This window comes from Hibiscus syriacus, unplaced genomic scaffold (assembly GCF_006381635.1).
Source record: "Hibiscus syriacus cultivar Baekdansim isolate YM2019G1 unplaced genomic scaffold, ASM638163v2 tig00110584_pilon, whole genome shotgun sequence".
In the NCBI taxonomy this organism is placed as follows: Eukaryota; Viridiplantae; Streptophyta; class Magnoliopsida; order Malvales; family Malvaceae; genus Hibiscus; species Hibiscus syriacus.
In genome coordinates this window covers 4039277-4063994 of record NW_024062792.1, presented here as the reverse complement: position 1 = coordinate 4063994, position 24718 = coordinate 4039277, and the positions used below count along the sequence as shown (strand labels likewise).

The window sequence follows — 24718 nt, the reverse complement described above, 5'->3', positions numbered from 1 at the left end:
TCAAATTCAAATTTAAGATGAAAAATATTCAATTCAAAAAATAATATAATTATATTTTATATATTTAGTAATAATTGTAATTATAACCCTCCTCATATTATCCTTTTCAATTAGATCTCTATTTTTATTAAATAAAATTATGATTTTTTTTTTAATTTAAATTTGTGTCGAGTTTGATCTATTTAAATGCAGATTTTATCTCAAAATCGAGTAGGGTGAAATCACCCTAAACTTAAATGTAATCAAATTTCGAATAAATGATTAAATTTTATCAAATAAAATCGACCTAAAACTTAATCCAACCTGACTTATATCTATTTTTATGTAACTCGTCTATTTATTATTAATTGTAAATACAATACTTTAAACATGATAATTTTTTTAATAAATCTAAGCCGAATACAAAGTAATATGAATAATATTTTTAAACATATTTATGTTGAGAAATATTTTAAAATTTTGACATGTATATTTTAGTTATAATATATAAAACAGAAATTTTCAAAAGATACTGCATACCCGGATTGTGGTTTAGAACACAAACTAAGATTCCTTGAGGTTCATAAACCCTGTTTTAATTTTAATGAAACATAACAAATTTATTCATTTTCTTCTTTAGATGTAAAATCCAATAGAGAAAACTTGTTGCTCTTCCAATTCCATAAAAGCTGCAATGTCCTGGATTTTGTTTTATTTTATTACCCCAAACCCTGCAATGTTCTGATGGTAATACACAGTAATGCTCACATAACAATGGCGGACAGGTAAAGAAAATCGCCAAGCAGTACAATATTTAGCGATGAAGCTACAACTTGTCTTGTCGTAAAAGTCGGGATTGTCGCATTTTTAATCGTTCAACTATCTGCAGCACGGTTACTAGGAAGGTTTTAGAATGCTAACAAGACATACAGGAAACCGTTATGCAGTTCGAAACTGACCGTGGGGAGGACGAGAACTTGTTGTGAAGTCCGGTGAAGCCATTGGAATGGATATTGATAGCTGGGTTGTAGAAAAAACGAGGTCTGGTTGGATCTCTTGTCTTCGAGAGCTGACCAAGAGTCTCTGTTTTCAGGCCACTCGTCCAAGAATGGTCGAAGAGATTGACCCTCTTGTTTCGCAGGTTCACCCGAGTTGAATTCGCTGAAGAATGAATGTTGGGGGTAGTCATCATTCTGCCACATGGAAAGGTCGCCACCAGGTTTCGACTGAGGGAACGAGGATACTTCGGATTGCATATCAGGCCATGTATTGTCCAGCTGAGTATTGATGTGCAGACCTCGGTTGCTAGCCGAAGCTTCAGAGAAGAAACTATGCTCACCAACCTCAGGATTCATTTCTTGAAGATACCTGTGTCAGAATGAAATGAGTAAAATATATTAAGAAAATAGAAATGACAAATAATCTAAAACATAAAATGAGAGATATATGAACCGGATAGAAGAACTGCGGCGAAGAAAAAATCGGAGTTAAAAACATAAAATTTGGAATTCAAATGATAAGAACATCACAGGTCAACTCTCATGCAAGTCAAGCATATGTGCTACAGAAAATGAGAGATATAAATGAATCTTCAGTCTCAACAGAAAATGACAAGTATATATCTAACCCGAGCATTGAAAACTATACAATTCCTCGAGCTTTTTCACAGCCGTCGCAATAAAAGATGATCAGATACAATCTAGCTGCAAATCTAATAGTTATACACTGTATATGGCTAAAATGGAAAAAGCACATGCTTTTAAAAGTACAGTTTATAAGAGATCCTAGTCAAAGAAGACGGCATACGAAAGTTACAGGCGAAAGTAACTAGTAACTGAAGATTTATTTACTATAGGCATAGACAGAATACTTGAACTGTCCATAGCCAACTTCTGAGACCTCACACTCGGGATGCCTTCCCGTTTTTTCCCGAAAAAGGTTGAGGGTAACAAAATCCCTACAAACAAGGTTCCGGCAATGCCGCTAGTTCAGAGTACTTGTCAGTCTTCTGCAACGAATCAAACAGAAGAAACAGACTCAAAAGATGGCCGTAAAAGCCATACAGTGCTATGCTATGACAGTGAGAATTCTACAATGTCCTAATGAACATAAGGGCCCGGAACGTTGAACATTTCAGAAAACTTAAAGAAGTTCAAGGAACTTATCGGATAACCCCACATCATACGGGTATATGAAACTGACATCAATTATTTTGGACCAAATCCTGAAAAAAGGTATCCATCCCACTAAGCAGAAGCCGAAAGAGTGGATAACTTCTCTCCCAGTAACATGTTCCAGACAGTTTTTCATGGCCATCAGACCGCAAATCGAATTTCACAGAGAACATAAAAGCAAGAACAGAACCAGAAATACAAAACAAAAAAGAAGCACTGTCAGCAAAGAACACGTTTCTGCCATGACACTACAGATTCTAACATCCATCTTTGAAGACACCTGGGCCCAGAACCCTGAACTTAACAGAAACTTTAAAGGCTTCTGCAAGATCTCCATTTTACACAAATGTGAAGGAATCTGCAATTTTACTTCTACCACACAATATAATTGATATGGGCCCATCACACAATAAATTTCACTTCGGTACCATGCACAGCTGAAAAATCCGAAATTCAAAAAGTTGAACTCATTTCAATCACGTATAACCCGAAAAAAGGGTTAACAATCTAACCCTCCAAACACAATTATTGGTGCAAAATTGCACACCTTTCACTAATTGAGCAGGCATCAAATTCCAGTCTTGGTTTTTCTCTATAATGTGCAAGGAATGAAGTTATACGAATCACATAGAACGAGGTTTACCGATCTTTGCTTGGGATTCCATAGGGGATTGACTCCATATGATAATGGGAATGATTAGTTCCAGAAGCAGTAACTTGTTGTGCACTACCCAAGGCATGTAAGGGAAGGCTCTCGAAGGTCCCAATCACACCACTGGTTCCAGAAACAGTCAATGATGTCACAGTAGATGATGACTGTGCCACAATTTGTGATTCCACAGGCTTTCTTGAACGGTTACGACCACGGTGCAAATGCCGCTCACAGTACTTGGAGTCGGGGTATGCATCTTTGGAGCAACGCCATTTCTTTCCATCAGTCCTCCGGCATCTTCCCGGCTCTGGATCCACCTTCTTCCCATAGAAGGAACAATACCCCACTGCAAAGCACACTCAAAACTCTTATTCAGTAGTAGGTTTCCTTCAATATACAGGAACATGTGTGACAAAACAATGTACAAACTATGTTCCAAGCTAAATAAAAAAAAAATAACACAACATGAGCAACAATGAAAACATGATAGATAATAACAATAATGTTAGGAAACTTAATCACAAGTATCAGAATATGAATAAAAAAATGTAAAAAAGAAGTGATATAATACTTGATGATTAAGACATTACCACAGAAGAAAATGATTTGGCATCACCTTAGAAGAATATTTTGATAGATAATAACAAGTACTCAAAGTCAATTAATTTAAGGAATGTTTCCCAACCTACGAAACTAAAAGCATGAATGAAACATCAAATATCCATTCATCCATACAAAATAAACAATAAAAACCCTTTAAAAGGGGAAACCATTTTAAAAAAATCCAAAAGCAAATCTGTATGTTTTTAAAAATAAACAGATCAATAAATTAAAAAAATCCCAATTTTTTGAACTGGAAAACAATAGCATAGTGAAAAAAGATTCCTCAAATCAAAACAAAAGTCTTCTGAATAGGGAAAAAAATCTCAGAACTTGAAAAATAATAAAAGTAAAAGAGAGAGAGAGAGAAGAAGAGGGGGTAAATGAAGTAAGAAAATCATTTTGAGCTTACTGGTGGGGTGGTGAAATAACCTATGAGAAATGGACTCAAAGCTCTTCTGAATAGGTAGCACAAGATCAGGTGGCACAGGCAAACCTGCCATCATATACTTAAAGATCAAAGCTTGATGCTCCAGTTCTTGGTATTGTGACACTGTAAACGGTGATGACCTTATTGCCATCATTCCCCCTCCTCCACCACCACCGCCATCCCCGCCTCCTCCACCGCTACTGTTCATCTCCAACACCACCCAAGAAACTTGTATTTGAAATAAATCAATCGTAACAAAAGAAGAAGAAGAAGAAGAAGAAAACCCACTTTTTTCCAACTTCAAAAGCCTTTTAAAACAAGTTCATTTAAGAATAGGAAGCACAAAAACATGGGGACAGAGATCAACAAGAACCTCTATCTTCCAACATACTTTCTCGAATTACCAAGTCTAGCTATCTATTTGTTTATATATCTGTTTTTGCTTTGCTTTTGCTTGATTCGTTTTGTGTCGAGAAAAAAGGGGAAGAGAGCGTCTCAGAAGGAATCCTTAAAGCCCAAGTTTGGTCTCATCTTTAATTTGGGGGGGGGGGGGAGACAACCCTTTCTTTACCTCAATAATAATGATGTTTAGGGTTAATTTCATTGTGGTAATAAACGAGGGTTGAGTTCCTAAAATGACAAGGGTGTGTCTGAACCAGAGATGATGTTTATTGCTGTTAGGAAGAGTTGGTGTTGTCCTAAGATGAAGTGACGTATGACACTCGGTACAAAGTCAAGTGTCGATAAACAGAAACTATACACACTTTCACCAAATTTCTTTCATAAATTATTTTTTATTAATCTGAATAAGTAAAAAATAATATATGTTTAAAATAAATTTTAATAATTTAATATTAAATATTTATATTTTTATTGTTTAAACCCGAAATTTAAAAAAATATTAATATGTTTTAATATTAATATTTAATTTATTAATTAATTATTTTAGAATGAATATTAAAAAAATATTATAAGATTGATTTTCTAAGCCTAATATATTTCATCTATATACATTAAAAATCAAACTCATAATCTTACCTAAACTATTTAATATTTTGTCTTACTGAATCAATTTTTTCTAAAGATCTATTGTTGGTAAACTGACACATTTTTAAGAGGTAATTTTAAAATGAAGTATTTATTTTTTTTAATTTCTTTTTACTTGTAGAATGAACAAAATTGTTATATTAATGGTAAGTTTGATGAAATTTTAAAATTCACTATTTGACCTATTTAGAAAAAGTGGTATTATAAATGTTATCGAGACAAATAAAATACAGAGATATTTTAGTGTCAGGACGTGCGTTTTAATAGGTAAGGACCTACTACTACAGCTTTAAATTGGACCTTTTGATATTTAATTAAATATATTTTTTAAATGGACACCTACTTATTAGTCTTTAGAACTATAGATTTTACAAAATTAAGATATATTTTATCAGCACGTCTTTTTAAATAAGTGTAGTTTCGTTGTATAATAGTCTAATTTAAGAATAAAATTACATTGAATAAGCGTAATCTGAATATTATAACAAACATAAAATTTATGTTGAATGCAATTTAAAATACTTTTATTTTTTTAATTTTTTTTATTTTTTAAATATTTTTGATTCAATCGAAAATATTATAAAAAATGTAACATTTTCGGTTGTCAATTGAAAATATTATAAAAAAAAGTAATATTTTTATTCAATTAAAAAGTTGAAAAAATAATTAATATTATATGTTATGTCTTATAACATTTTAGGTTACATCTATTCTATGTGGTTCTTTAATTTAAAATTAGAATATCGTTCCTTAGGTTTTCTTTGTAAATAAAATATTTGGTAAACATATTTTTATGTATTCTAATTAATAAATTTCAGAAGATGTTTCAATCAATATAACATAAACGTATAAAAAACAACCCTTTAAATAAATTATATTAAAAATACAAAAAAACTGTTGTAAATTTGAATTAGCTTATTATAAAATTTAAAAAATAAAATTGTTATAAACTTAAATATAACTAAAATATGATAATATAATAAAAAATATAATATTGATAAATAATTAAAATAGAAAAAATTCACATCTCTGATAATTTCTCCATAAATAAATTTTACAATACAGCGATCATTGATTTTGCATATATATATATATATATATATATATATATATATATATTGTATTAATTACTCTTCAACAGGATAATCAATATCATTGTTTATGTTATCTTTAGCATCATCTCTAGTATTATTGGCACTGATGTGTGTTACTAGAGTGACTTCAATCATTAACACACCTACGTTTTATAATGATGGATGACCTCAGAAGAATAATGAACTAAAGATGTTTGATTAACAATCTCATCGTTGAATGCAAATTACAAAAATCTAAAACAATATCGTAATGAAAATGGTGTCTTTAGTTGAACTAGTTAGATTGAGTGTGGTAGTACTGATGGAGGAGTATCAACCGTCAAATACAATGAGTATAAAATAAATATCGAGACTAATATTACTAAGGTAGAATAATCTTGTATTGGACTAAGCATTAATATAACAAAATATTCTTTATATTGTGGTGTTTTGATTGATGATGTTGATGACAAGCCAAAAAGGTTCATTAAGATAGAATCAAATCATAATAAATATAAAATCAAACCATGATATAATCATGTCAAATTATCAAAAATAAAATAAACACAATATACGGAAGTGTACATGAATTAATTGATAGATTGAAATCCATGAATCTTTCTTTAGTTGTGATCTTCCAAGAAGATAGAGTTCCCTAAAGTATAAATTCTCTGACGGGGATAAGAGTAAATACAATATTATTTATTTCTTGGGGACCATAACCCCTTTATATAGCCGATTTAAGAATCATTTATTGTATGTACTTATAACTCTGTTCATCATCGAATTATAAACACAACATTAATAGTATCTACACTTTTATTTTTATAACACTTCGAATACCTTATGACTTTATAACATAATTGGTCACTTAATTTATGTCATATTTACGTTAACAATATTATCGACACCGTTTTTCGCCTGGGCGAGGAAAAGACCGATACCGACTAGGGAGTTTTCTCTTTAAAAGGGTTTTTCGAAATGTGAGGAGTCGCCACCAATAATTTAAGGTGTGATTGGGACACCATAAAAACCGGGTGATTTTAATAAAACATTATATTTTTATCAAAATACCAAGTTTTAGGGTATGCGAAAATCAAAAATTAGGTTCGGGAGTCAGTTACGCGTAGGGAATGATTAACACCCCCACAAGCGCCCAAAAATTGGTATCTAGTTGATTACCCTATATTTAAAATCAGAAATTTTGAGTTCGATCTTTATTTAATTTGAAATCCAACTTATATAAATCTGTTCCTCATCGAATTATAAACACAATATTAATAGTATCTACACTTTTATTTTCGTAACACTTCGAATACCTTATGACTTTATAACATAATTGGTCACTTAATTTATGTCATATTTTATGATAACAATATTATCGACATTATTTTTTGCCCGGGCGAGGAAAAGACCGATACCGACTAGGGGGTTTTCTCTTTGAAAGGGTTTTTCGAAATGTGAGGAGTCGCCACCAATCATTTAAGATGCGATTGGGACACCATAAAACCGGGTGATTTTAATAAAACATTTTATTTTTATCAAAATACCAAGTTTTAAGGTCTGTGAAAATCCAGAAATTAGGTTCGGGAGTCAGTTATGCGTGGGGAATGATTAGCACCCCCACAAGCGCCCAAAAATTGGTACCTAGTTGATTACCCTATTTTTAAAATAAATTTTTTTGATTTCGATCTTTATTTAATTTGAAAATCATCACAGATGCAAAGTTGAAATGGGTATTCATTTATTGAGACCGATAACATTTACTCCCAAACATAAATGCGGGAGATCAGCTATTGTGTCTAATAACCGAATATTGCCTCGGTTTTAGAAAATCATGATGCGGTATTTGAAAATGATGTCAACCTATTTTGGGAATCATCAGTAGTCACCCCTTGAGCATACTTGTGGGAGATGTACCATTAATTCCCTAATAAATGATCATTGCCTTAGGTTTAAAAAAAATGCATTCAAACAAATTTTTACTTAATCCTAATTAGGCTAAGGTAAATTAAAGGTTTTTTTCTTTCTAAATTAAAGTGTCAAATTATGAAAATTAAAGGACCTAGAAGTACAAACCTAGAAGTATAGGTTCTAATATTAACCCTATTTGATTTTTTTCACTCAATTATTGAATCGGATAACCGATATGGTCCCTCAAGCATTTATACGAGGGCCGACTCGAATTATCCCCTAAATTAAAAGACTAGTTTGAAATCTAATCTTAAATGGAGGCTCTATTTAAACTATTTAATTATGTTAATATTAAAGGTCTAATCGAAGTTCGGGGACTAAATGGTCAAGATCTAAAAATACTGATTTCTAAAAGATCTAAAAGCTTAGGACCTGAATTTATAATTTCTAAAATTGAGGGCTAATTTAAAAGCTAATTTTTATCTAAATTATTAAACCTAAAGTATTTTTAGAAAACATTAATTTTAAAAGTCGAGCAATCGATTCGAGTAATCGGGCATCTTATGCGAAAACTCGACTCGAATTGCTCCCTAATTAATAACTAAAGTGTCGTCCTAATTTCTAAACTTGATTCGAAAATTAATCTAATTTAAAACTAAATCTAATAAATTAAACTAAAAACATTTAATAAACTTAATTAAAAAGAATTAAAACAATAAATAAAAGAAAAAAAGAAAAATAGCAACATAAAATAAAATAAACCTCAATATAAGGACCTAATTGAATGAATATAAAATAACAACAACTAACATGCAAGAAAATAAAAGTTAGTAGCTAAGTCAAAAATAAATAGTGGCTAAATTAAAATAAATTAAAATTTAAAGGCTAATTTGAAATAAAATAACAAAATAGATATAGGGATTAGAATATAAAACATGCATGAAATTAGATGGACCTAAAGGAAAATAAACCATTTATTTAAGCCTAAAAAACCTTATGACTTTATAACATAATTGGTCACTTAATTTATGTCATATTTTAAGATAACAATATACATTATAAGTGTATAACGTTAATAGTATTCTATAACAATCTCATCAATCAACTATATCCATATAGGATAAAAGCGACATTTACCATATCTATCATGACTAGACTCATCAATGGTCACATATACAAACACAATCAAATGACATAGATCAATCATGGAGCATATCATGGAAATTATATTCAATGTGAACCACACATGTATATTTCCAACTAGTCCTCTTTAAACATTAGTTAGATCAAATTTTACCAAAAATAGAGTGTGGATAAACCAAAATAAACATTATTTCTGTAGAAAATAACTTTAAAATAAATATCCTTAAACTGAAGTAACTAAAATTGTGTTTATAATAAACAAGCATTAAAATTACTAACTCCCACTAAAACCAAATATCCTTAAATGCTATTACACCCACATGAGTAGTGTGCTCCTAAAAGACCTTTGGTGACAGTTCCTCAGTAAGTGCGCAATTATGAGTTTGTACCAATATGTTCTATAAACACATAACCACTACGAATTTTCTTTAATAACTAGAAACAAAATGTGTATGTGCTTAGACTTAAAGTGTTTCTTTTATATATGGAATAAAAGACTATAACTTAGTTTTCACAAAGTAACTCAAGTGATATTTCTGATCAATTCACAATTAGCAGTTCATGTGACAAAATTTTGCATCAATATTCTAATAATTTGGAGTCCATAAACCTAACGATCTCTTACTTACAAGACCTTTCAATATTTGAGCATGTATCATTTTTGTTCTTAAATGTATTATATAAATCAATTTGGTTGCTATCGAACGATCCATACCCAAATTATTGAAATACCTACCTAATATCTTAAAATTATATGCTATGTCTGAATGCGTATAAACTTGAGTATACATTAATTAATTTATTTATTTTGAAGCATAAGGAACCTTTTTCCTTAGTTTCAAATCCTTAGGGCATTGATCAAGACTAAAATTGTTTCCTTTAGCAATAAGGGGTATTATTTGGTTTAATCCTACTGAACTTATAGTATATACAATTGTCAACCAAATTCATCTCAAAACCAAACCAGATAACCACTATGTGAAATTTGTTACACAATTAACTGGAGTCATACTTAAACTCATAAATGAATTTCCCTAATTTGCATATCATTAGTTTTCTATCATCAGACACAATTTTCTAATTGCACCTTATAAAACATCTCATCAATGTTACCATTTTGAAATCCAACTTATGTAACTCAAGATTAAATATTAGCAACAAGTATCATGATTATCCTAAAAGAGTCTTTCAATGAGACCAAAGAGAAAATTTTTACAAAATTAATGCATTTTTTATGATTATATCCTTTAGATACAAGACATTAATCAACTTTTGAGAGGCATAACTTTTATGACATGACAAAACTAGATTAGATCATCCTCCATCATTCTACAATCATCCTTATTTCTTGGAGAAATATACAATAATAATCTAAATATCATTTCTCTCATCTTGTGGATCTTCTCAATGACGCTTGTTCTTTGATGTTGTTGAGTTTGTTCTTCCGTAATAATTTCCCATCTTAAATGGAGAGTTGTTCAATATTATCTTATTGAGATTCTATATTCACTTCTTGACTAACATGTATCAACATATATATATCATCAAAAGTGATAGTATGAATTGAGTTATAATTTGATTCATTCCCAAAAGAAATTTCTTAAACCTTATTTCTCCATACAAACTCAACATCCTAAAAAATAATATTATGAATCTCATCTTTAAAAATATTCCTAATTATGAGATCATAAAACTTATAACCCTTAAATAATGTAGAATAACCAAAGTAGTTGCTTACTGTTTTAGAATTTATTTTCTCCTCATATGTCCTAACTTATTACAAAAGATAGCAACCCCTTATAACATATTATTATCTCTTTTGAGTTGGACCCTTAACAACTATATTTTGGTTTTATTTTTCCCTTATCTTTATATGAACTTTTTAAGTGAGTACTTTCAAACTTAATATGCTTCAATCTTTCTTCCTCTTGCACATAATGAAAAATGAGCTCATTCAATAAGAACCGATACTGAAATTATAAGAACAAGTAATTCTTCAGAGAAGAAAAACTTGATCCTAAGTGGCTTAAATCTTGAAGCAATGTAAAACATATCCATAATGTACTCCATCACATTTACTTGACCCTTATACTTAATAGACATCAAAGAAATCAAAAGTGATGTCATTTAAACCATAAATTTTTTTGGAAAAACATTTCTCAATTTTTTCAAGGAAACCATTAACCTTAGTAATATTTTTAGATTACGTTCTCCTAAAGGCATCTAAAATGTTGTGCTTCATGACCATTAAACTTTTGCAATTTGAACAAATTGTACCTCTCAATTAAGGATGTTATCCCCATGAGAGATGGAAATTGTTCTTTCCTTAGTGCAAAGTCTATCTTCATACAACCAAAACCTTATGTAAGTGCATTTTCTTATTCCTTGAGATTGGTTTTCTTAAGAATGAGCATAAAATGTATAATAGCATAAATTGTGCTAGCAATAAATAAATAATTAGTTGAATATAAAACAAAACATAAATAAAATTGAAGCTCACATCGTAAGTAAGCAATAATATTAATTTCCATCATAAGATACCAAACACTACGTCAATATCAAGTCTTTGGAACTTGATATTAGTAGTAAACAATAATCTTATTGTCGTAATCAATTATTGACAATAAACAATGTCGAGCAATAGACTAATCTTTGGACTAATGAAATTCTCACATAAAGTACCTTATAATTGTCACATATTATTACAACATATGTCGCTTAAAATCCCACCAAATATTAACTTTCCTTTGAGTCTATTAATAAAAGCATAAATCACAAGAAACCCATAATCATATTGATATTCTAAAAAAATTAATCTACACAAAAGATATCACTTTGGCGGCATTTTGTTTCAACAAATCTACTAAAATATAAGACTTAGTACTTTAACAATATAAATAAAACTAAATAAATATTGTAAACCAATCAATTTCTCTTAATTTTATCTTTTAATTAAATTAAAAGATAACCAAAATAATAATACATTTGAATACACTTAAATATTATCTCAATATATCAGATACTCTAGTAATATTTCATCGTTAGACAAAATATTCACCTTAAGTGATATCTGATGTGGTAACCGAACACTGATAATAAGAGCATGTCAAGAAAAAATCTTCTTTTGAGTCGATTTATTACTCACATATTAAACTGAATAATTATCACATGCTTATTACCAAAGTTATACATACGATTATGTCAAATACTAATCTTTCTTTGGGCTGATCAATACTAACATATCCTAAGTTGCATGTACATAACATGTATAAAATATTTTCCATAACTTTTTTTTTGAAGCAAATATTTTCCATAACTGAAGCCACTTTAATGACTTATTGTTTTAATTAAGTCATCTCAAAATAAATATTAGTATTCAAATTTAATATTTCTATAACAATCAAATGTCAAAATTGAAATTTTTTGTTGCACTACAAATATCTTAAATAACCCAAAATAAGATGGTGCTATCAAAAATCGAAAACTCAAGTCTTTGATTGTTTCTAAAGAATTTCTTAAGCATGCATTTAATGCATAACTTCATAAATTACCAAAGATAAATTGAAATTGAAAAATCAACATTTAAACAAAAGTCAAAGTACATAGTAGTGAATTAAATCTTTAATCAAACGAATCGAATATATCAATGACAAATATATATTCTATAATCCATAACAGTTAAAATATAAAATTGATTTTTCTAATAACGTTACGGTTTTCGAAGTAACTCATAATAAGGTTGTCTAAACGACGTTATTAAATACTGAAAACCTAAATATTTGACTATTCCTTAAAAATTTATTAACCATGGATTCACCAAATTAAACCAAAACATGATAAAAAAAACCAAATTTAATATAAATATGATGGAAATCTCTAATCATGTATGTTTAATACCAAATTTGAGAACATCACAAATTTCCCAACTATTGTGATAGTGGTATTAAAACCCACGAGTATCATTAGGAATTAAAACCAAAACTTCAACCAAACAAATAAAATCATAAATTATAAAAATATGATCAAAATTGAAACCTAAAAATGAAACAGTAACATGCAACATCATTCAAATCCAATAAACTAAAAAGCATAGGTGAAACGTGAAGGTTGTTTGGGATTTATACATACTTCTTATAATAAAGAAAACACACAAGTCACAACAAAATAAAACCCAAACCATAAGAATCGTAGAAAAGTTTGAATACGATCATCACACCAAAATAAAGGTAAAACTAATAATTTTTTATTAACCATTATCCATTGTATAAAAATTATCACGACAATCATGGGTAATAAACAACAATAACAATATTTCTGATTGCACCTTATAAAACATCTCATCATATGCAATTTATAAATTTGCATATCATTAATTTTGTATCACCAGACATAATTTTATGATTGCACCTTATAAAACATCTCATCAATGTTACCATTAAGAAAAACAATTTTAAAATCCAACTTATGTAACTCAAGATCAAATATGAGCAACAAGTATCATGATTATCCTAAAAGAGACTTTCAATGAGACCAAAGAAAATCTCTACAAAATTAGTGCCTTCTTTATGAGTGTATCATTTGTATACAAGACATGCCTTATACTTGTCAACATCACCATTTTCATCCATCTTGTTTATAAATATTCATTTATAAACAATCAACTTTGCACCTTTAGGTAATGGGATAAGCCCCCAAATTTTATTATCTTATATAGAACTTACTCTTCTTACGTGACATTAATCCACTTTTGAGAGCCATAAATTTTATGATATGAAAACAGTTGATTAGATCACCTTTCATCATTTTACTGTCATCCTTATTTCTTGTAGAAACATAATAATCTAAAATAATATTTCTCTCATGTCGTGGATCATCCTAATTACACTTGTTCTTTGTGATTGTTGAGTTTGTTTTTTAATTACAATTTTTCATCTTAAATGGAGAGTTGTTCAAAATTATCTTGTTGAGGTTCTAGATTCACTTCTTGATTAACGACATGTATGAACACATGGATATCATCAAAAGTGATAATAGGAATTGAGTTATAATCCCATTTCTCCCGAAGATCAATTCCTCAAACCTTATTTCTCCCTCCAAACTCAACATCCTAAAAATAATGTTATAGATCTCATCTTAAAATATTTCTAATTATGAGATTATAAAACTTATAACCCTTAAATTGCTCAGAATAACCAAAATAGTTGCTTATTGTTGTATAATTTAAATTCTTCTTATATGTCCCAACTTATCTCAAGAGAAAACAACCCTTTGTAGCATATTGTTGTCTCTTTTGAGCTGGACCCTTAACAACTACATTATGATTTTATTTTTTTGTCTTTATATGAACTTTTCAAATGAGTGCTTTAAAAGTTATTATGCTTCAACCTTTCTTCCTCTTGCATACAATGAAAAATGAGCTCATTTAGAGTTCATTTCTACCTTTGAGTTGATTAAAATCTATAGGAAGTGACATTGAATTCACAAGAACAAGTAATTATTCAGAAAAACTTGATCTTAAGTGTCTTAAGTCTTGAAGCAATATGAAACATATCCAAAATGTAGTCCCTCACATTTCCTTGACTATTATACTTTATAGGAATCAAAGAAATAAAAAGTAATGTCATTTGAACCTTATTGTTTTTGAAAAAATATTTTCAAATTCGTCAAGAAAACCATTTGCTTAAGTAATCTTTTCAGATTATGGCTAATCATTCTCATTTACGTAGGTTATTTCATCAAGTTTATCTCAACATAAACCATTCAAAATTGGGTTATGAAATATTTAAGAGTTTTCACAATAGCTCAACCCCATTATTCGGTGAATTCAATATGTCCTTGTCACTCGAAACACCCAAACTCTTGGGTTTGAATTCATTTAGAGTTTTAATAAAACTCATCCTCTCTAGCGATAAATTCATCTAGTCCTTCGCGATTAGGACAACCCACTCAACACTGGGTTATGAACTTTAAGAATATATATTCAACTAAATCGGTAAATTCATCAAGTCTTTCTCACTAAGACCACCCAAAACTTGGGCTATGAATTTATTAAGAGAAATTAAGCTCATCCTGTGCATGTACATTATTCGTCATAGGGATAGAAAAATAGAAATGTACTCTATGAGTCTTTCCATGGCTTCGTTTGACCCCTTGAACTTAGATAACTAAGTTGGGTATCCACCATGAATTCCTCAACCAATGAGCTTTAGACCCATCCCCCTCGACGATTCAAGAACCAACTTATGACTTTAACCTTTGGTAAGAGGATCAACTAGGTTCCTCTCTCACTTTGATCATCATTTAGGATACCTCAATATTTTTAACATTTTAGGATAGAAATAAATCCAAAGTGTCTTGAATAATGTATACACAAATTCTTTTACACATATACTCAATAATACTTAAGTAAAGTTTGTTATAAGTTTCAACCATAAGACTATACTTCAACAAACTCAAATCTTGATCACAGATTATTATATTCTCAAAATATTTGAGAAGTTACTAATCATTAAGATTAGTATGCATAATCTCAAACGATTGTGAAATTCCTTATACCTCTTTAGTAATCATTCATGACTTTTTCTCATTAAAAGGAATTTCAGTTTAGGAATATTATACAAACATTTATGAGGAGTTTCAACTTTTCCTAACAACAGAAAAAGTATCTCAAGTTTATTACAAGAGATTTGAACACAACTCTTGAGATAGTCAATCTCTTTTCTTTCCTCTACATAGGAAAATAACTCAAAGAGATTTAATAGCCACAACCAACTTTTAGTAGCATTATTGTCTATCATTTTTAGTCACAATATTCAATATATTAATCTTAAAGAGATAATCACATATTTTATTTACTACGACTAAAATTGGTATTTTACTCTACCAATTTAATTTCCACTCTTTTAACTTCTGCACTAAGTTTAATAACTTGTCATAGTATTTTATAAATTGGATTAGTGAGTATAGTAATGAAAAGTGCACCAAGTAGGGACACTTAAATACCATGTCTTTCATATGACCAATCATATACATACACTTTCATACTTATCACACTACTTTCCAATAAATCATTTATGGATTTTCTCTTTCTTAAGGCTTCTTAAAGAATTATGCTTTATACTTTTACTCATAACATTATCTTATTAAGCATACATGTCACTACTGCCTTAGTCTTAGCCTTATTTTTTACTAGTGATTTATTTCAGTCCATAATATTTTCACTAAGTATAAAAAGACTAACTTAAAGTATCACTTAAACTAATTCATGTATCATTCTAAGTATGAATTAATATGAAACAATTCTAAACAATTTGACCTCACGGCTAGAATTATAACTCCCAAACAGACTTGTTCATTCACATCATGTATGTAACTTCAACCTTTTTTCATCATTTTTAACCAGAATCACCCCAAAATTTGTCTTGACAATCACTTCATTCGAACCATCTCTTTTGAATATTCTAAATCCAAATGAAGATTATACATGGTTAGTCACAAAAATAATTTACTTACAATAATAAAATTTATTTCAAATAATTTATTGATAGTGATAAGATCCTTATCTTTAGGATTCAGTTCCTTATTTTCAATGGATGGCTAAATGTAGACCAAAATCTAATAACTATTAAATTTGTAGAATCTTCCCATTTTAACTTCACCAGCTTCATGGTTCTCCAAAAAAATTACATATCCTGTTTTCTTTACAAATTTCTCAAAAAAAAATTTCTAGTACAACTATCACAATTATTTTGACCTTAGATTTTCGGGACTAAATAATGTTACCCCACATAAAAATAGATCGTTGCTCATCTCTACAAATCAACTATCAAATATGTATTACCTCTCATACTAAATTGCTAATAAACTGAAATTACCTCTATTAATCTGCATAGCAATATGAAACGTTTTCATGTTACTGTCATCAACCAAGAGTTATGAAAACATTGAATAGAAACATGAAACCTTATCACGGTAAATTCTTCATGATATTTACTAAATTTGCCTGTTATACTAATTTAATTAATTTCATCAAAAGAACAGATTAATTAAATTTGAAATAAACAATTATGTTACTACAGAAAATCATAACCGTCTACAATTAATATTAACCCATTGCACCCATAAAATTTTTGACGTTTCTATAAATTAAAGCTCATGTGGCATATTACCACCTTAAGCTGTAGCAGAAAAATAGAAATCCAAACAGATTGCTTTAACGAGCCATTTAAAATGATTTTGAACTTGTTTTAAAAAAAATCATTTAATAACAAAGATTTCTTTCATGGTCATCAAGCTTAACCTCATAAAAATATATAAACCCTCTCAATTTACCATTTAAAATTTTTGTTTTAAAAGCTTTTACACACAATTTGTGGTGTTATCACCGAAACGATTAATAACTCATTAAAGACCGCATGTTATAACATATAAATAACCGTGAAATTATGTTTAATACCCCTAAATGCCCCATGAAACGTATTAATCTATACTTGCAATTCAATAATGTTGAAACCGCATTTCTTACTCCATATAAAATTTTAAGGACGTTTAATAAAACCCACATATAACTAAACGTTTAATAAAAATATACGAGAGTTTCATGGAGAATAATATTACTCACTATCATTCATCATATTTGTCATTCTTCAGGCATCATTTTGATAAATATCAAAACTTTATCCAAAAGCAATGGCAGTACCTCGATTTCGCTAAGAAAGAGTTATTTTCGTATAAAATTTGAATCATCTATATGTCTTACAACAATTGAATTCGAATCTAAATTGTCGGAAAATATATTGTTGCAAAACGAGGCATTAGTATTGACTGAAAATATTAAATAAAATAATTAAATGGAACAATAATCGTGTCGTGGCAATCCACTGCCTTAGAAACGAATTCATCCCGATGTGTGTAATCGCTACAGTGGACGAATGCCCCCGAGATTAGCACGACTCTCAAAAACCATACACCCCAAAGACGAAATGGACTTGTTGGTATCGCTCTTCTCTCAAAACTCAAAGCGTCACTCCGAACATGTTTATAAAAACCATGGAGAGTATTTCTAAAGCAAACAATTGCTTAGAAAAATTTCTCTTAAAGTGTCATATGAAATGAAAAAAATAAACATCCATTTATTGACTCAATATAGGGGTAAAACGGTAAAAGATTCATGCAATTTATAAATAATTCATTTTCATAAACATTATTCTTATGACCATAAACTATATTGTAACATCCCAGAGTCGAGGTTGTTGTTTCTGGTCAGTAATCGGGTTGATTTTTGGATTTTTAGTAAAAATATTAATATTTTTATAAAATAATTTATTTTTTTGAATTATTAATTTATATTTTTGAGAATTTATAATTGATTTTACTAAGTTACTAAATTGAATGAATTGAAAATTGTGATTTTAGTGACTAATTTGTAAAGAGATCACAAATCAAAATCTATGAAGCTATACCAAGGCTTATGTTTAGCGTTTTTCCTTCCAAGTTTAACGGTATCTTAATCTTTTGTTTTCAATTTTTCATATAGAATCATTCCCTTAATCTTTTGTCAATTTCATTTCTAATTTTCATTAACCGTTCCTTTCATTTTCTCTCTAAAATTCTCTCAAAACTCTCTCATGGCTGAAACTCTTCTTCTTCATTTTCTATTCCTTTGGTATTGATTCTTATTTCTTTCTTCTTGATTTCTCTCTTCAATCAAGATTATTTCTTCTCATTTTCTCTTTATCGTTTTCCCTTGATCTCTTTGGTGTTGCCATTGTTGATCTTCTTCTTTCATTCTTTTTCAGCAAGGTAAATCTCTTTTCCTTGGTTTCTTTTGTTCTTCAATGATTAATGATCCAATGTGATTGATGATTTTAATTAATAAATTCTTTTAAAGAGAAGTTTGTGAATTAAACTTTATTTTTAAAGGTATTTAATGTGTTATTTTTCTTGATCAATTTTCAAGGTTTTCTTGTGTTGATTTAGATGTTTTGATGGTATTATGATCATACTAAATCATTTTTTCAATCTCATTTGATTTGGATATTGATTTCTTTAAAACAATCTTAATTTTGATATTTTCTGAAAATCTGGGAATTATGATTAATTGATGTTTTATGAGGTTTTAGTTGAGTTTATTTGTTCATATTAGTTGTTATTGATCAGCTCGTATTGCAGAGAAGTAGTTCCAATTGGATCAGAAGCTCGGAGAGTTGTTCCGGTAAGGTTTTTGTAATTTCAGTATTTTCACTCTGATTTGGAAACATAAAATTCTGCTCTATTTTGGATGTGTTTTTGGTGTGTTATTTTTCTTTGTAAGGTGTTTCATGTATTGATCATTAAGGAAAATTGGTGCATCATGTTTTGGTGAACGTTTGCTAAGTGTTTGGAAGCTATTTAGGTTAGTGGACAGTAAAGGTGAGTGACTTTCATTGTTAGTGGATGAACATGTTCAAGGGTAAAAGTAGGTGTAGTTTAGGATGTTCTCTTATCTTGAACTCTAGTATAGATGAATCTTTATTAATGCACATGATTGACATGAAATGCAATATGAAATGTGGATATGCTATGTGAATTGTGTATGTGTTACAAATGATGCATAGTGGTTTTAAAAGTGTATTTGAAAGTGTATATATAAGTGAAAGTGTACATGGATGAATGAGCATCTCTCTATCCATATAAGGTTGACCATGACAACCATTTCTAATAAGTGTTTCAAAATGTATTTTGAAAGTATATATGTGTAAGCTATGCATCATTTGATAACCACTCTTGATGAACTCGGATTAATTGAGTATTTGTTCTTAATGATACCTTTGGATATGAAAGACATGAATAGGAAAAAGTACTCTATTGTTTTCTATAAGTGTTTGAACAAAGGGATGTACGGGGTAAGGTTGTTGCGTTGAGCAATGCTTCGAAAAGATTACGGGGTAAGGTTGGTTCATTAAATTTACTTTGAAAGTCGTGGTTTTGGATCTAAGTGAGTCCATAAATAAATGAGTGTTTTATGGAGTCTGTTTATCTAGTGAGCGAGTTGTATTTTGAACAAAAGGTCATTCATCTTTAATTGAAATAATGTGTGCAATGCGTGTGACTTTCCAAAGAGGTAATTGTGCATGAGTGTATATGTTTTATGTTGGACATATGATGATAAATGTCATGTGTAAACTCTATATTTTATGTGCATTTTAGATGCAATAAGTAAGCATAAAAGCATGACATGATGGCATGAATGTTGAGGTAAAAACAAGTGAGGAGTAAAATGTAGGTATTTTCTTTATCTTTGGAATGTGCATTGCTTAGAATGTTAGGATTTCACTGGTTCTTTAGCTAACACTCAATGTTTAACACTTTTTAGAGGATTAGTAGGCGAGTCAAAGAAGAGAAGCAAGAATCTGGAGTGGTTAAGCAAGACATTACTAACTAAAGTGTATGTGGTTTGAATTCATATAATGGCAATGTGAGAATCATTTAGGGACCTAGATAATTGTTGATATGTTGAGTTGTAATAAGTGTGACATGTTTTATGGACCATTGATTTTATGTTGGAGTTTGGTCATTGGTTTGATTTGCTTATTGGGATGTTGAACTCAAGTTGTTGGTTGAGTTGAGCATTAATGTAGCCAAATGTTGATTTGTTCCTTAAGGAAGTGTTTGGTGTGTTTCAACAAGTGACACTAAGTGTACTAAACATACTAGACTTATAGGATGCATGAAATGACCCAAAATACATAATTGGACTAAGTGACTTGTGTTAAAAGTGAAACATTATAAAATATTTGACTTTTGGTGTAAGATCATTTTATGATGTTGAGACATATGCTATAAAACATGTTAAAAGTGTATTCAGACATGTATGGTAAGGTAAGAAAGTTTTCAATCATATATTTAGTCCCTACGATTGATTATGTGAAAGTTTGGTAAATACCTTATGCGTGTTCTTGAGAATTATGCATTTCTCCTGAAAAAAGGATCAATCTCTTGTATAGAATGATCAATCCCAAACTCACTATTTTGCAAATGATCGATCCCTCATTAAAAAGAATCGATCATTTCTCTATGTGCTTGATGAAAAATGGTTAAATTGCATTCATTAAAGGTGTTAAGTGTCCTTAAGTCTTAGATTAACCCCACGATGATTGTATAAGTTCAAAATGGTCCAAAAATTGAATTATTAATTAATATTAGACCTTAACTCAAAATTCAATGAGACTTATTTTATCACACTTTAATACACTAAATTTCATAATGAAGAAGTCAATTGCATGTTCCCTGCTCATATGTAACTTTGCATTATTTATGTATTGGTCCCTAGAAACATATTTTCAATTAGGTCCCTATTTTTTGTCTAATTCATATGGAAATTTGCATATCACTAGTTAAGGATTAATAATGAATATTCATAAACTTATTTTAGTAATTTATCTTTGGAATATTTGGTTATGCAAAATGACTAATTTACTCTCACTGTTTGGTTGTGATTATCATGCACTGTTTTGATTGTTATGAGACTCTAAATGTTATCATTATTATACGCTACCATGTGTTGCATGATGTATGATTTAAATTTGTAGCTTTCGTATAGTTCACATATTTTAGGGTTTCTATTTTATCTAACAAGTTCAAAATCTAATGTACGCTTATGTACTTGAGGATTTCTTCGTGATCAGGTATGAGGTTTTACATTTGGTGGTATCAGAGCGAGGTTATGAAAATTGATGATGTTGCATGTTTGTTTGTTCGGGTAGAAAATAGGAACCACATTGCCACATTTGGTTTGAATTTTTTTACAGATCTTGCCTTGATCACCGGCGCGTTTCTTACCTTGTTTGTTTAATTGTGTAGTGTTTAGTCTAGTTTGTGATGGAATCACAATGTACTATTCTAGGTGTTCCAAAGGGTAACTGTCCTACCATTGGAGTATATGCAAAAAATATCAGAAGTGGTGCCAATGAACCCTGCCTACGTCTCAACAATCAAATCCTTATATCGACATGTTAACTGATGTAATTATCAGTTACCTTCACCGAGTAGTTCTTGATGTTGCACCTGTTCCTATGCCTATGCCTATGCCAGCGATAGAGGTTTATTGTTAGAATATTTGAGGGCTTTCGATGCCAATGAGTTTTTTTAGTATTCGTTGGACCGAGCCGACAGTTGTTAAGGATTGTCTTGAGAGTGTGGTGTGGATCTTTGATTAGATGGGTTATCCTGATGGAAACAAGTTGGGTTGTGTTGCATAATTTCTGCAAGGTGATGCATATCGTTGGTGGACAACGATTAAGAGGAGTGTTGCTAATGATAGGTTGGCTTGGTTGTATTTTCTAGAGGTGTTTAGGTGCAAGTTTCTAGCTGTGCAATATACCGATATAAGATTTGGTTTAGGGGTGTATGTTGGTATTTGAGTACAGGGTGGAGTTTATTTTCTTGAACGATTACGCTAGAGAGATAGTTTTGATAGAGCCAGAGAGGTGTAAGAGGTTTAAGGATGGTCTTAAGAGGGAGATTAGTTTGTATTTGGTTACTAGTTATTCAGATGTGTTTGATATTTTGGTGGATCTGGCTAAAGATGTTGACAATACCTTGGGTAGTGATCTATTTCGAGAGTTCTCTAGAAATAGATTGATAGATCTTAGTTCCCAAAGTTGTCCGACGAAGAGAGGTCGAGGTTTTGATCATCGTGATTCTCTTCAAAGGCAGTCCAGTAGGGTGACTAGTCTAGTGAGTGGTGGAAGCAGTCTCCATTATGTTTGACTTATAGCAAGAAGCATGTCGGTTAGTGTTGGTGTCTTATTGGAGGTTGTTTCCGATGTGGATGTGGGTCATCAATTATGAGATTGTCTAAAAAGGGTTGAGTTATATAACGATGATCCTAATCCTACCAAAAAAGGCAAACATGTTGATGTTGGTGATTCGATGGGTCAGGCTCGTGGTAGAGGTCGAGGTCGTGCGGGTGCAGTGAGATTTAATATATTCTGATTTACGCATTATTATATCCTTAGTCGTTTGGCTAGTTGGTTGAGTATTCATGTTAGTATTAAGGTTATGAGGTATTTCTAGCAGATTTGATGGAGTTGTCATTCCATGGGTTCGATGTTATTTTGGTATTTTGGGCACCGATTGGATTCGTGAGCATAGTGTGCACTTGGACTTCAAATTGTCTTATGAAATCTTGAAGATGTCAAACAAAGTCAAGTTTGTGGTTTTTAGAGAGAGGCTGAGGTTTCTTTCAAGTTTAGTGTCGGTTTGAGATGCAAGTAAGATGTTGGGTTATGGTTGTGAGGTGTTCTTGGCCTATGTTCTTAATCCGAGTGGTAAAGAGTTGAGCGTGTAGGATATTCAGACAGTTAAGAATTTTCTTGATGTTTTTCCTGAAGAGATTATGGGTTTGCTGCCAGAGTGTGAGGTGGAGTTTCGCATTGATACTTATACCGATTCAGCTCTTGTGTTTATTGCTCCTTATCACATGGAACCTAAGGCATTGAATAAATTAAAGACATAGTTGCAAGAATTATTGGATCAAGGTTTTATTCGTATGAGTATTTATTCGCGGGGTGCTTCAGTTTTATTTGTTAAGAAGAAGAACATTACGAGGCGTATGTGTATCGATTATCGTCAGTTAAACAAGTTGACCATAAATAATTGGTACCCTTTACCGAAGATCAATGACTTGTTTGACCAATTTTGGGGTGCTCAGGTGTTTTCTAAGATTAACTTTCATTTAGGGTATTACCAGTTGAAGGTTAGTGAGTCAGATGTGATAATGACGTCTTTCCAGAAGCATTATGGTCACTATGAGTTATTGGTGATGGCGTTTGGGTTGACGAATGCACCTGCTGCTTTAATGGATCTGATGAATTGTGAGTTTCAACTGTATCTAGATCATTTTTTGGTGTTGTTCATCAATGATATCTTGATGTATTCATGTTCTGAGGAAGAGCATGATTTGCATCTTACGATTGTCTTACAAGTGTTGAGGGAAAACAACTTGTATGCGAAGTTTTCTAAGTGTGAGTTTGGGTTGAGTGAGGTAGTGTTCCTCGATCATGTTGTTTCAGCTGAGGGTATTCGGGTTGATCTTGTTGGGATTTATGATGATCTATCGATCAACCGAAAATGTTAAGCTCCCCCTTTTTCATTAAGAAATTGAATTTTTCAAACCAAACTTCTCCCCCTTTTGTTATATAAAAAATAATTCAATATTTGAAGTTCAAAATAACTTTGGAGAGTAAGTGGTAAATTTGACATTTAAAAATCATTTGAAAAATCAAAGCTCCCCCTCAATAATAGAATTCCAAACAAAATTTAACTTTTAAGATCATGAAACTTAAACAAAATTGAATTTCAACAAAGAATAACAAACATGTTAGTAGCACATGAAATTCAATACATCCAAGTCTAAAATATTTTATGCAATATCAATTATTGAAATTAAATTCATATGCATAAAGTTTTCCAAAAATGTTATGCATTTGAAAATTTTGATATCAATTGTTAGAGAGATATCTTTTGCATTTTAAATCACATGTATAAACATTTAAATTTAGGTCAAAATTTAAAATTTATAAAATCAAAGTATTTGAAAAGTTGATATCAATTGTTAGAGAGATATCGTTTGCATTTAAAACTAATTTTGACCAAAATTTTATTATGATGAACTAAAAATTCTGAAAAATCATTTAAAACTTTAAAATATTCATCATAAAACATG

At 30.3% G+C, this 24718-nt stretch overlaps 1 protein-coding gene and 1 pseudogene across 1 annotated transcript; one reads left to right on the top strand and one right to left on the bottom strand.

Moving 5' to 3' along the window:
• Positions 1-850: 850 nt before the first annotated feature.
• On the bottom strand, positions 851-4058 carry LOC120133584 (annotated as a pseudogene).
• Positions 4059-22001: 17943 nt separating this feature from the next.
• Positions 22002-24130, top strand: LOC120133708. The gene is made up of 4 exons (XM_039150233.1): positions 22002-22091; positions 22393-22728; positions 23342-23485; positions 23705-24130. The coding sequence occupies exons 1-4, from the start codon at positions 22002-22004 to the stop codon at positions 24128-24130; spliced, it is 996 nt and encodes a 331-aa protein (XP_039006164.1).
• The last annotated feature ends 588 nt before the right edge of the window (positions 24131-24718 follow it).

What these genes read in the sequence shown, in the direction of transcription:
- LOC120133708 (XM_039150233.1), top strand. Translation starts at nt 22,002, where the DNA reads ATGTTAACTGATGTAATTATCAGTTACCTTCACCGAGTAGTTCTTGAT. An exon ending in CCAGTAGGGTGACTAGTCTA is followed by an intron (nt 22,729 to 23,341) that starts GTGAGTGGTGGA and finishes TTGAGCGTGTAG; the next exon opens with GATATTCAGACAGTTAAGAA. An exon ending in CTTATCACATGGAACCTAAG is followed by an intron (nt 23,486 to 23,704) that starts GCATTGAATAAA and finishes TGGGGTGCTCAG; the next exon opens with GTGTTTTCTAAGATTAACTT.